This window comes from Perkinsus marinus (genome assembly GCF_000006405.1).
Source record: "Perkinsus marinus ATCC 50983 genomic scaffold scf_1104296963186, whole genome shotgun sequence".
In the NCBI taxonomy this organism is placed as follows: domain Eukaryota; phylum Perkinsozoa; order Perkinsida; family Perkinsidae; genus Perkinsus; species Perkinsus marinus.
The window spans coordinates 27,635-39,755 of NW_003205123.1; the positions used below are offsets into that span (position 1 = coordinate 27,635).

The 12,121-nt window shown below is 48.3% G+C and overlaps 4 protein-coding genes across 4 annotated transcripts; 1 reads left to right on the plus strand and 3 right to left on the minus strand.

Moving 5' to 3' along the window:
- Nucleotides 1-133: 133 nt before the first annotated feature.
- On the minus strand, nucleotides 134-1,261 carry Pmar_PMAR023203 (hypothetical protein; the record flags this gene model as incomplete). The annotated part of the gene is made up of 1 exon (XM_002771230.1): nucleotides 134-1,261. One exon carries the CDS (start codon nucleotides 1,259-1,261, stop codon nucleotides 134-136), a length of 1,128 nt encoding a protein of 375 aa, XP_002771276.1.
- A 1,008-nt stretch (nucleotides 1,262-2,269) lies between these two features.
- Pmar_PMAR023204 (membrane fatty acid desaturase, putative) lies at nucleotides 2,270-3,954 on the minus strand (the record flags this gene model as incomplete). Its single annotated transcript, XM_002771231.1, has 8 exons — nucleotides 2,270-2,434; nucleotides 2,485-2,556; nucleotides 2,606-2,683; nucleotides 2,732-3,099; nucleotides 3,149-3,227; nucleotides 3,277-3,374; nucleotides 3,424-3,559; nucleotides 3,608-3,954. The coding sequence occupies 8 exons, from the start codon at nucleotides 3,952-3,954 to the stop codon at nucleotides 2,404-2,406; spliced, it is 1,209 nt and encodes a 402-aa protein (XP_002771277.1). The 3' UTR covers nucleotides 2,270-2,403.
- A 1,004-nt stretch (nucleotides 3,955-4,958) lies between these two features.
- On the plus strand, nucleotides 4,959-7,922 carry Pmar_PMAR023205 (hypothetical protein; the record flags this gene model as incomplete). The annotated part of the gene is made up of 17 exons (XM_002771232.1): nucleotides 4,959-5,042; nucleotides 5,089-5,237; nucleotides 5,278-5,452; nucleotides 5,500-5,716; nucleotides 5,769-5,842; nucleotides 5,903-5,981; nucleotides 6,168-6,337; nucleotides 6,395-6,458; nucleotides 6,508-6,557; nucleotides 6,602-6,697; nucleotides 6,740-7,075; nucleotides 7,120-7,183; nucleotides 7,237-7,283; nucleotides 7,335-7,454; nucleotides 7,504-7,623; nucleotides 7,665-7,751; nucleotides 7,794-7,922. The coding sequence occupies 17 exons, from the start codon at nucleotides 4,959-4,961 to the stop codon at nucleotides 7,920-7,922; spliced, it is 2,061 nt and encodes a 686-aa protein (XP_002771278.1).
- Nucleotides 7,923-9,494: 1,572 nt separating this feature from the next.
- Pmar_PMAR023206 (conserved hypothetical protein) lies at nucleotides 9,495-11,913 on the minus strand (the record flags this gene model as incomplete). Its single annotated transcript, XM_002771233.1, has 12 exons — nucleotides 9,495-9,638; nucleotides 9,686-9,851; nucleotides 9,900-9,993; nucleotides 10,039-10,118; nucleotides 10,161-10,315; nucleotides 10,362-10,462; nucleotides 10,749-10,879; nucleotides 10,941-11,043; nucleotides 11,357-11,424; nucleotides 11,471-11,556; nucleotides 11,605-11,742; nucleotides 11,791-11,913. The coding sequence occupies 12 exons, from the start codon at nucleotides 11,911-11,913 to the stop codon at nucleotides 9,495-9,497; spliced, it is 1,389 nt and encodes a 462-aa protein (XP_002771279.1).
- Nucleotides 11,914-12,121: the final 208 nt, after the last annotated feature.

Sequence of the window (12,121 nt, forward strand, 5' to 3'; positions counted from 1 at the left end):
TCATACAAATTTGACACTCAGAACGGATCGCCACTCCGAGATGAGCCCATCTTCCCTACTTAGAGAGAGCCAACGCCTTGAGCAACTTCATGGGCAGTACGTTCAATCCAGAACGGAACGGGAACAACTGGCCCTAGTCAAACCCATCATAAACGGGATCAATATGAACCATAGTATCGGGTTCCATATCATCGAAACCATCATCATCGATGATGTTATCGTCGACAATATGCTCGAAGATATCATCGTTAGTAATCCCATCGTGGATCATATCCTCGAAAACATCGTCAGAGGCAATCTCATCGTGGCCCATTTCTTCGAAAAAGTCCTCATAGGCAATCTCGTCGGGGCCTATTTCCTCGAAAATGTCATCATAAGCAATCTCATCGGGGCCCATTTCTTCGAAAAAGTCCTCATGGGCAATCTCGTCGGGGCCTATTTCCTCGAAAATGTCATCATAAGCAATCTCATCGGGGCCTATTTCCTCGAAAATGTCATCATAGGCAATCTCATCGGGGCCTATTTCCTCGAAAATGTCATCATGAGCAATCTCATCGGGGCCCATTTCCTCGAAAATGTCATCATAGCCAGCGTAGTCATGGACCATATCCTCAAATACATCACCATAGACCATAGCATGGAAGTTATGCCCAAAAGTCCCACCCGTGATTTTCTGCGGTGGGATGAATCCATGGTTTCGCGTCTTTTCGCCGCTACGACTGAGGTCCATTATCCTCACAACTGTTTCATTCGTCTGCCCGTCTTGCTCTCTCCATAATGTTACTGATACCCGCCAATCACTAGAAGCTGCAACAGAGATCACGCGAGTCGCAAGACCCACACAATCACACAGCGGGACCTCGCCGAGAAAGATCTCATAAACACAGAAACTGCGTCCCCATGTATCTCCGAATATTCCCGTCACAACAGTACCATTCGTCCGTGGAAGGAACCGACAGCAACAGAAGGTCGGAACTCTAGCCTCGAAAACAGACCCATCGTGGCGCCAAATACCGAGGTGGCCCAGACGAGGAACAAACAGCACATGAGTGACTTTATCCTTCATCATCAATACATCCTGTACAACATCGCTGGCCTCGTTCCCACTGAATCCATACGACAAACGGCTACCAATCAGAGGCAGATTCCCGACCAACTTAATGGAAGAGTCAGGGGATACCATATAAAGCTTAGTATCCTTCTCAAGCAGCAGGAAGATACGTCCATCCGCCAACTTCAGCTCCCTTATCGACCTTGGCATAATGATTGACGACAACAACTCGTATCTACCACTGCTGACCAAGCCGTGCCGGCGTAGCACGTTTCGTGACTCGGACATAACGTAGTACACATCTTTGCTGAAAGCCACGGCCATGCTGATGTTACTTTCAGCTTCAAATATAACCTCTCCGGTAGTTGCAAGTGACTGACCTGAAGCCACTCCCGTCCCAAGTTCCATTCGGGCCACCTTCCTTGCATCCTCCTCCCCAACACCAAAGATACCGTCCGTTGGTTCAGAGACGAATGACGAAGGGAACGGCTTGAACTTCTTCGGCAGCCTGAAAACTTCCGTGGCGCATTTGTCTGGAGGATTGATGGTTATAGGAATAATGTGGGCCCATATTAGATCCTCTAAACACTCAGGAAGGTTGCCCATACGGCTCTCTATCAGTTGCATACGCAGAGCCGCCAAATGAGACCTAGAGATACCTTCTACCATTCTAGCAGACACTCAGGCGGCGCAGGACAACTTATAAAAATATAGAACAATTCGCTGGGTAGAGAATGTGAGCTTAGACCCATATAAAAGCACTAAGCAAGCACCGCAGGACTCCTCCAGAACAATAGCAAAAAGAGTAATAACACCATTCACATATACACAGAGACTTCTGCTGAAGAGCATGTGCATAGACACATAGGCTGAGCATATACTTGCAATTCATTTGAGCTTGAGGGAATCCGCTAACGCCCAGCGATATCCCCAGTGGATCAATCCGGAGATGAAATGAAGCCCACGGCTGCGTCCACCCAGTACATCTACATGAGCGGCTAGCACCACCAAAACAATGAATACGTTGTGTTCAACACATACGTTCAGGCTGAACGGTTCAGCTCCGATGCTGTTAGAATTCCAAGACGATCCACTTGACCTACAGAATTTCTTTCCGAAAGCACAGATTACTTCCTACACCCATCATAAGACAACGACGAATTGAACTAGAACCAAACGAGACCAAGGGAGATGAAACTTCCTCCCGTAGTGATTAGATAGGAACAACTGTAATGCCTTTGAATACAACATTAGGAACAGTAATGTAGATGTTATAAACCGGTATCAAACCACTCAGAAGTAACATTCGGCGGCACTCGCACTCAGCGAGTTGGGTTCTTCTTGGCAACCTTTTACGCATGCTTGCGCATAACTCTGCAGTACCTATCGAGACGAAGTGCTCAACAAAGAACTTAACGGATGAAAAACCTCACAGATTCATATTATCGCCTGTAATGAACTGATAGAGCACCTTAGTCCACGAAGTATAACTAGGGATATCATACCTACAGTCAACCACAAATGACAGGGCCCCCGGTTAGTTATGAAGCCCACCATTCGGGAGCGATAGCCTTGACCTTCCATAGGTTGAACCCAGCAACATTGGGGAAGTCATGGTGCTCATTGTGGAGTCTGAGGCCACGCATGGCGACTATCATACACAGACCCACTGATACTTACCCAACATTGTAGACGATGAAGTTGAGAGGGCCGTAGTAGCTATAAGTCTCCTGACCATACACGAATTCGTAATGCTCGGCGATGAAGTGACCAGAAATGGGGTTGAAAATGCTCAAACCCATAAAGAGACCACCAATGAGATAGAAAAAGGATTTCCACCCAAGGCACTTCACAACGAGGATATCAAACGGCAGTTGGACCAGCCAGTTGGTGAGCTCATACAAGCTCATAGGGAGGGGGTGAACAACCATAGGCCTCAGGGCATAGAAGAAGGGTTGGAAGAAGGCCCAGACGAACTTGCCAAACTTGTGTTGGAATAGGTTGGCTTCAAATCGAGTTGGCAGATCAACATCAACCTTGGGAACTCCCTAATACGATGCGTTAAAGGAAACTACACTCAACGGTAATGCTGTTCACCTGGGAGGAATGATGATCAAGATGGTATCTTCTGAAAGTGGCCATCATAGCAACTCCGACAGGGAGATTCAGGAAGAGGCTGAAAAACACAAGTGACTTCATAGCTAAAGCGACTACGAGAAACCTACGAGAAAAGCCTGTTATAAAACCTAGTCTTGAAGAACATATCATGGGACAGCTCGTGGCCCCCCATGACAATAGAGTGCTCCATAAAGCCAGAGATCAACTGAGCAGCAACGATCAACAACATAGAGAAGGTCAGGGGAACCTCTTACCCAAGTGGCCAGGATTACAGAAGGCCACGACCAGTTCCTCACTAGAAAGCACATCGCGAACTGGACGAGGACAGTGAAAGTAGCAAACACGGCTTGACGATTATCAGCACCTTGTACCGCGACGATCTCTGGGTGCCTGAGAGGTAACTATATGAGAACCAAAACGACCCACAAGAACTCTCACGCTTGCACGATTTGCTTTCTTCGGAGTCTGTGAATCTCAGCCGACTTGGACCAATGGAAATCTTTAGGAGCATACTTCCTCTGAATCAGCTTATTCGCGGCGGAGACATCCTTGATAGTCCCAACATGAGAGGGCTCCAATGCATTGAAGTGGACTAGCTTGTTCATCTCCTCAGTGGGAGTATGATCCTCCCCGTCCTCCTCCCCTTCTCGAGCCGACTCCCTAGCAATAGCCCCTTTAGGAAGCTCAACCTTAGTGGTAGTAGTAGCAGACTCCTCAACTGTGACCTTAGCTGGAGCCTTGCCGCCGCCCTCTGTGGAAGTAGTAGTAGTAGTAGTGTCAGTCATGATATATGAAATAAATCGATAATCCTATCAAAACCCCTTACCATTAGAACCCACCAACGAGCCAGGAAAAAAGCAATCACCATATAGATACGCTCAGGGACCTATCGTGACCTAACCCGAACTACCAGTGAATAAGGACCTTGCCGAACTCTATCTGATAACATGCTATCTTCAGTCGACTGTCCACTACAACCTATTGTATTCCCTCCACCTAGCACACCAGAAGTACGTTTGTGAGGATCTTCGACACACTCAGAGATGCGCGACCTCACTGACGGTTTGAGCTCCATCGAGTCTGGGGAGAATATTCTACCAAACTAGACAAATGAGCTCTCAATAGAACCCATCAGCTCAGCGAGTTCTCCGTAGAGTGCCCTCTTGCGTGCCCACCATAGAGGAGCAGCAACAATCCCACCACCAAGAAGATACCCAATCGTTGGTTTGATAATACTAGCGTAAAGATTATGTCACTAAGCTCGACATAACACATAATGATATCCACGAAAACCCCTTTTCCAGGACCCGTCTATACACCAACCAGTGTAGCAGCATCCATATCCTAACAACGACAATCGACGCCCTCCTACTACCCATGAGGCCCATACTACTACTAAGTGGACAGCAGTCTTAGCTTGGTAAAGGCGTTATTACTCTATAACACGATAACGCCAAGACCCAATGACTCTATCGGTCCCCATGAATCCTCCCGTGTGAGCAGTTCGACGCTATCATGTCGTTCCACCTACCGTAACATGCCTTTCTAGAGGACTACCACGGCTGTCTGGCTGGCTGGGACAAAAAGGAGTTTTCTTGCAAATGCACAACAGCGCAACATTCATCGAATTTCCCGGCGTCTCTACTTGACATTTGAGGCGTCCCTATGACTATATAGGAACACTCTCCCCCTCAATGCACATAACTTCCCTATAAGTTGTGAACAGTTGACGAGAGTAAAGATCATATCTTGTATTACACCTATTCGGTAGAGTATTGTTGGTTACACCATGTCGAGGATCTACAACATCGATTTCGACCTGCCAGAGGCCCATGAGAGCATTCCTCTTGATGATACTAAAGATGCTACTGAGGTAACCCATCCTTGAGAGCGATCGACTTTTCCCATCATCGACTTAGTCGTTCCACACTAGCAAGGTCCTGGACCGATCCCTGAGCCTACTCCTTGACATGGAGGACTTCTGGACACCTCTAAGGTGGCAGTCTGCTGCTGAGCCTCCAGTGAAGATGCTCAAGGCAGTCGGCAAGAAACCATCAAGCTCCACAAGGTGAACTCCTCATCTACCTCCGATGACTGTAATGCCTCAGTGTTGACCTCATCGGCCTCTTTGACTCGCCGCCCTCCACACGCCAGGATGAGGACATCGATGATGGGTTCGGACTACCAAACAATAGCCTCCTTGCACGCATGCTCATCAGGACTGACCTATCTACCAAAGAGACTGTCGAGATGTGGTTCCCCAGACATCCCCATATGCATCAAGTACGCCATTGTCTACCCCAGCTTCGGTCGTATCCCCTCCTCCTCAGATGCCCCTGCCTGTCGTCGAGCCCCCGCTAAGTCTGCTGATGTCCATATCATCATCCCATCGAAGGACCCCTCTCCCCCGCCTCGACGAGCCCCTCATCCCCGTACTCTCTCCGGCTCCCACTACTCCTGCCAACCGACCCAACTCTCAGGTTGTGTATCCGTATGACCCTCAGAGCTTCCAAGTATGTTATAATAATGATCTTCGTTTGGAGCTGGGTAAGATCAGTAGAGTCGAGTCGCCTTTTTTTTGGCCTTGTTGTTCTATCAGATATTCTGGAGCCACTCCGCCCTGTTAAAGGTCTCGACTTGAATGACTTCTACAGGCTTATAGAGGATACATCCGTAACGCCCTCGCTGGGGATCGAACCCGCGCCCCTTGATTACGCAAGAGTGTCGGTTCAGACTCCCTCCACATCGTCAATGTGGCACACGGTGAATCCTGTCTATAAGATGATGACTACTCTGAAGCTGCTCATCGAAGGTGTTGCAAATTATATCACCTCGGACGAGGTAGCGTCACCACCCTTTAACTTTTCGAACGCTCTGAACCCTCCCAGATGGACCTCCGTAGAAGCCCTACCATACCAAGGAAAAGAAATGACCCAGCAATCACTTTCGGTGGTCAACTGATATCTCAATAACGATATCACTCAAGTCTATTCCTCAGGTCTCGATGACCCTTGCCTCAGAAGCAGCAGCACTACCAAAAAACGACGAATCGATGACGACCTCTCGCCCTCACCTGTTGTAGCATCAGGTAGCAGTAATCACCTTGTGTGCACTCGTATGGATGATGATTTGGAGGACTTGGAGATTCGTGAGGACGAACGCTATCAAGTAGGCCTGAACTACTGCTGATGATTATGGTCGAATGCTCAATCATAACATCGTCAGGATATTCCCTTGGAGATGAATAGTCAGCAGCCCCACTACTTCGATTATGACGATCCCATGACGGGTACGCACGAGGGTCGTTCCTTCTCGCCCACTGAGGAGCCTACTATCAGGTATTTCTTACATCTCACTGGCTGATGAAATCGAGGAGATGCATCCCTTGGTAAAAACTTCCGCCATTATACAGGCTCCTATTCCCTCTGCCAGATTTCCGAGCTTTCATCTCATTCCCCATCCGAGGGTGGTTGGGACGTCGACGATGTCCTTGAGGACCCTCCCTGCACTACAATCGTCCCTTATCGAGTAATCGTATAGCCCGGCTCGACTTGTTACCTTTTTTCATAGGGACCACCAGTCCCCATTGGCGGCTGGGCTATCGACTACCTCGCCGCTGAGGACTACCTCCCACACATGATGATCAGTGGCACCAGTGAGAGCTACATGTCAACCTCGGGATCCTCTGATGAGTCTTCGACCATCACGATACCGTCACAAGATGAACACTCTACCAGTTCGGACGAGGACGACGAGGACGAGCATGAGAGCATCTCGGACCTCTCCCTTGAATCAGAGGAGTCTATCTACATCGCTGAGTCGACTGATACGGACGATCCGGACGCAAGCCTGGAGTGCATGACGGAGGTCTCTGAGTGTGTCTCGTCCTTCACTGAGGACCCCAGGGTAGGTCGAGGATAAGGGACTGGTTTCTGCTTAGTATGGCTTAGGAACCGCTGAAACTCACACCCATCGCAGGCCGGGTCGAAATAGGAAGTTCATCGCGAACCTCAGGTTGGTTGTGATACTGTAGTCCTGGGTGACTCCACAAGTTGATTTGATTTCAGGAGGCTTCGTGCCGCAACGACATCGTCAGGACTTCATCAGATCCATGGTGGGATGCTTCCTCCATCACAGACATCGAAATGATCAATCATCACCTCAGACGGCGTGGCTATCAGAGATCGCCTTGGAGAGGGAGCGGCAAGCCATGGCCGTTTGTGATGATCGTCGTCATGATGAGCCAGCACCTGCCGAGTCATGCACCCAAATACAGGTCTATAGGGTAACGTGTGAGGGACCATGCCTATGGGTGTTGAAGTTATGTTCCTCAGGGTGGCGGCCAAGTGGAGACCCCTGTGCTGCGGTATCGGGAGGAACTTGGTGATGCTCCAGGCTACTTCGGATGCGCTGACTACAGCAAAGTGGTGTCCGTCTTGTGCCGCAAGGAGCATGTAAGACGACTCGTACACGGTTGGTAAGGGTCTGCGATCAGGTCATCGCCTTACCCTATGTCGACTCTACCACTACCACCAACACTACTTTGGCACTGCTCGACTATACGGATCTCGACGTATACGAGGTATCGTCTAGGAGTCCTCTTCCTGGTGTGGATTCATTTCAGCCTGGGAGGCTGGCCATCCCGTCTCCCCTCGGGTACGGATATGATGAACTGGATATTGAGGATTTGGATTGCGACACTGAGCAGTCAGATTTTGATGATGGTACGTCTCCCTCCGTGGTGTGGACTTAACTTATCTTTCAGAATGGTCTGTGATTGGAGATGATAGATTTTATTCGGAAGTGGACTCTTTCATTTTACTAGGCTGAATGTTGGACTTATAGCACAAGTTCATGTATGGGTCTTCAGACCAGAGGAAATGCCAAGTCATTTCGAATTGTTCATGTCTATTCTTCTCCCATATTCTTCAACTTATTTGCCTATGGATGTTGTCACATGAATTCACCTCTATTGTGTTATAGTAATCGTAAACTCTATTCCAACTGATTAGACGCAACATCATGTTTAGTAACGACCAGAGTAATAACTACCCAACCCTGATGAATGGTATGGGAGTCGCAGTTGTTACCTGAATCTGGTGAGAGGCGGGGTGTTGCACCCACTACCTATCTGGTGATCTATTTATTCAATTTTTAATAATGTCATAATATTAATTATCAATATATATTATTCTGTGAAAGCTACAGAGATGGTATAGCATGACAGATCTCTCCCGACGGGAGAGAGTAGCATCACTATGAACATCGTTCTGGGATTAATGACGTTGCATTATCGACTCTCATGGGATATCAACAGTCAACTTGAACCGAATCACCTCGTCATCAATCAGCGAGAGAGTTGTGATGGAATTTAGCACCCATGGGGGATTAACAAGTTCATCCCCACTCGATAGTCGAGAAACTTGCCAGCCAGCAGTCGATCAACGGGCCCTAGCAGAGTGCCCCATGGCAACTGTTTCTATGTATCGACCTCACTAAGGGTTCATATAGGATTACTGTCATATGATGAGAATGTAGTGACAGACTCCGGCTGTGCTAGCCATGCACTGCTAAGGTCGGAGAACCCACCAACACCACACAAGCCGATCCAATCTGAAGTAATAGTCGGATAACGAACTAAGTCATGAAAGCATCATAAAAAATCATCTCGTCTCTCATAAAATCATCGATTCTCTTCATTCACGTGGAAACAGCCCAGGACCTTGACCCCAGTGATCAACAATAGCGGCACAGTTGAGCGCACCTTCGCCCAGTTCGGTTTATCCTCTTCATGTTCGCCTCCCCTACTGCCCGTCAGAAGCGCCAATGCGTCTTGCGTTTGCTTGTCATCGGGATGGCCATCAGCAATTGCCACGAAGTCAAAACCCGTGCCTGAGGAAGTACTGGAAAGAGCAATGATGGACACTCACTCAACGTGGGGAGATATGCACATGGTCAACTACATGTGGTAATATGAAAATCTCGAGGGAATTTTGCGATTTTCTCGTTGGTTTCTGTACATTTCTACCCGAGTTCGTATGTGAACTCCTACGCTCAGCTGAGTAAAGCGAACATATATCCCAACTCATTGCACTCACTGGCAGGAAATGAATGAAGACTTGACAAATTGACTTGTGATGATCTGAAGCAGTCCAGAGCCCCCATGAGTGAGCCGTGCTTGTGGTTAACATTGAATGCTATCAGAGTACGATCAGATCCAGTAGCCGATGAGTTTGCAAGTGGACGACGCAAAATTCCAAACCTGAATCGACAACAGCAACCTCCGACTAGGGCGGCAAGAGCAGCACGCTGCTCCTGTTGTTGCCTACTGTAGTTTCACTTGGTCTAGCTCAGAATTGGGGATGTTTATCGATTTGAAATCCTTGTCATAATTTTCCATCATTTCATACAGGTAAGGCGTAGGGATGACCGCGACAGCTTTGGGGTCCTCTTCGACGATCTCGATGAGCTGACCACACAAACAGATCACCAAAACCAAGCACGTCAGCCACATACCTTTTCGACAGCTTCAAAATAGGTATCACTCAGTTGGAGTTTTATACCCGGCACCTCTGAAATCTGCGCTCTGCAGTACTTGGAGGTTAACGACGTAGTAATGACCGTAGAAGCCTTGGTCAAAGGCACCGGCCTGCCCGACTTGGGTAGTGATATCACTGTGTAACTGATTATCATCCTCATCTACCCAAAAGTTGATATGAATGATGATGACCTAGGCTGTAAAGTGATCTGGTCGCATACGACGAGGTTGGCTCCACTAGGCCTATGACTGTCGATAAGAGCTCCCAGTGTTTGTATATCCACACCTGTTCATGATGCCAAGCTTCCACTCAGCTCAAGTGCACTCCTACCTGTTATCGAGCTATCCAAGGGCACCACCCCAAAGCTGACCGCGCTACTAGCTACGTCATCAAAAACACACTTCACCGAGCTGAAAGGATGAGTCCCCTCTACCCCCCTCGAGAGCCCCTACTCGTGGACCTTCAATTGAGGCCGCAGGGCATGGCCAGTAGCCTTCGGACTGCTGTTGAGTGGTTGACCCATGGTGTACTCCACCGCAGCTACTCTAGCCCATCCCGTCGTCACTGCTATCACTACTGAATCCAACCTCCTAAGGAGATATGCAACCTGAATAAGTAACGCTATATGCACAATGCTCCTCAGCTATACCCACCTGGACTTCCTTAGTCAAAGGGATCATAAGGTCTCTATAGGCCAATACGACAGTATCAGGGTCAACCTTCAACGAGGCACACTCATCCGCCTCCACACTGCCTGGAGGAATATACGTTCGCTTTGCTCAGCTCAGCTCAGCTCAGCAGTTCCCTCACCAGTTATAGAACTTCACACATGAATTCGAGTAGAAGTGTTCAGGAAAACCAACAAAAAATTCCAAAAAATTTCTCAAAATTTCTCAACTGCCACCGACACATGCAGTTAACTATGTGCATATTTTTCCATACCGCACGGCACCGGATTTCATGAATCAAAAAAACATCATCATATCAGAGATATCGTCGGTATCTTACAACACTCTACGACCATATCTCATCGAGCTGACCTGTCTGGATGTCCCGACCATACGCCCGTGCCTTCTCCCGAACCCTTCGCAAAAGCTTTTCCTCAACTGCTGAATCAGTGAGGAGATCCATAAGCCCATCAGCATCTTGTTGGCGGATGAGTTCCGAATACCTATATTGGGAAACTATACGCCCAGCCTAGCTCCTCCTCCTCCTCGTCGTCGGGCTCCTACAGTTCCCTATGGGCCTGAAACTTCGCCTCAGCCACCATTTTCCCATAGTGTATTCTTCTACTCATCGCCTGCAGGGCGGTAACATCCCTCACCACAGATGCACCTACACACAGGATTGAAATTGGGCGGATCTCCCCTCTCATTAAGGGCTATTAGCGAGAATAGGTCTCACGAGACCATGCCGCCACTTCCAGGTAGCGTTGGAGTCTACGTCTGCTTCCCTCAGCTGAGATTAGGAGTTTCCTCACTAATTATAGGAGTCTATACTCAAATCAGGAGTCAACAGTAACCCCCCTAATTTTTCTCAGCATTTCCATATCATCACCAACATATGTTTTTGACCATGTGCGTTTTTTCCTCCCACACTGCGTCCAGGTATAAAAAAAAGAAATCAAGTTCACAGCAAAAGCGCCCACCTAAAGAAGCCGACGACTTGTCCTCTCCAGCTGGACATACCAGAGGGATAACATTCTTGATATAAAACCTATACAAGAGCAGTAACTATCACAGATAACACTGCCTTAACCTACGATTTCAAACGGGTGTTGGCATTTATGGTATTGGGCACGATGCGCTGAGGAGTGTCGTCAACCTCCGTGAACAGTGGAGCCGGCAACTGAAATATCCGAGGTTCCCGCCCATAAGATACAAAATAGGTTCCTACCAATTTGGGATTAGTAAAGGGCTCCTCGAGCATGTCATATCGTCTGAATCTCGAATGAAGCTTTTCAGTCTCGGTAAGGAAATAGTCCAATTTCGAACAACTGCCGATCTCCTCACATAAGGTGTAGTTACTCAGATTCTGCCCAAAACGAAGCTCAGCCGTTCGAACAGTTCACACGCCTCTTACCTGCTTGTGTTGAGCTCGTTCGATGAGGGCAAAAATGACGGTCTCCTCTTGGCGTATTAGGTCCGAGCGGAGGTCGGCGAGCTGGAGAGGCTCCGGCTGGCGACGATTACACTCAATATTCATCACGACAGAGGTACCTCTGAGACGAAGTGGTGGAGGAGTGGTAACAAACAGCACCGAAATTCGATGCTGTGGACTATAACGCAATATAGGGTCATATAGGACGTTGAGACTGGCGGATCAGGGAGAGGTGTGCAGAGGACAGTCTAGAACCTCCAAGTACTCTTCGAATGCATAGCCCAAGGGAACTTATTCCGGATAGTCTTGGCAA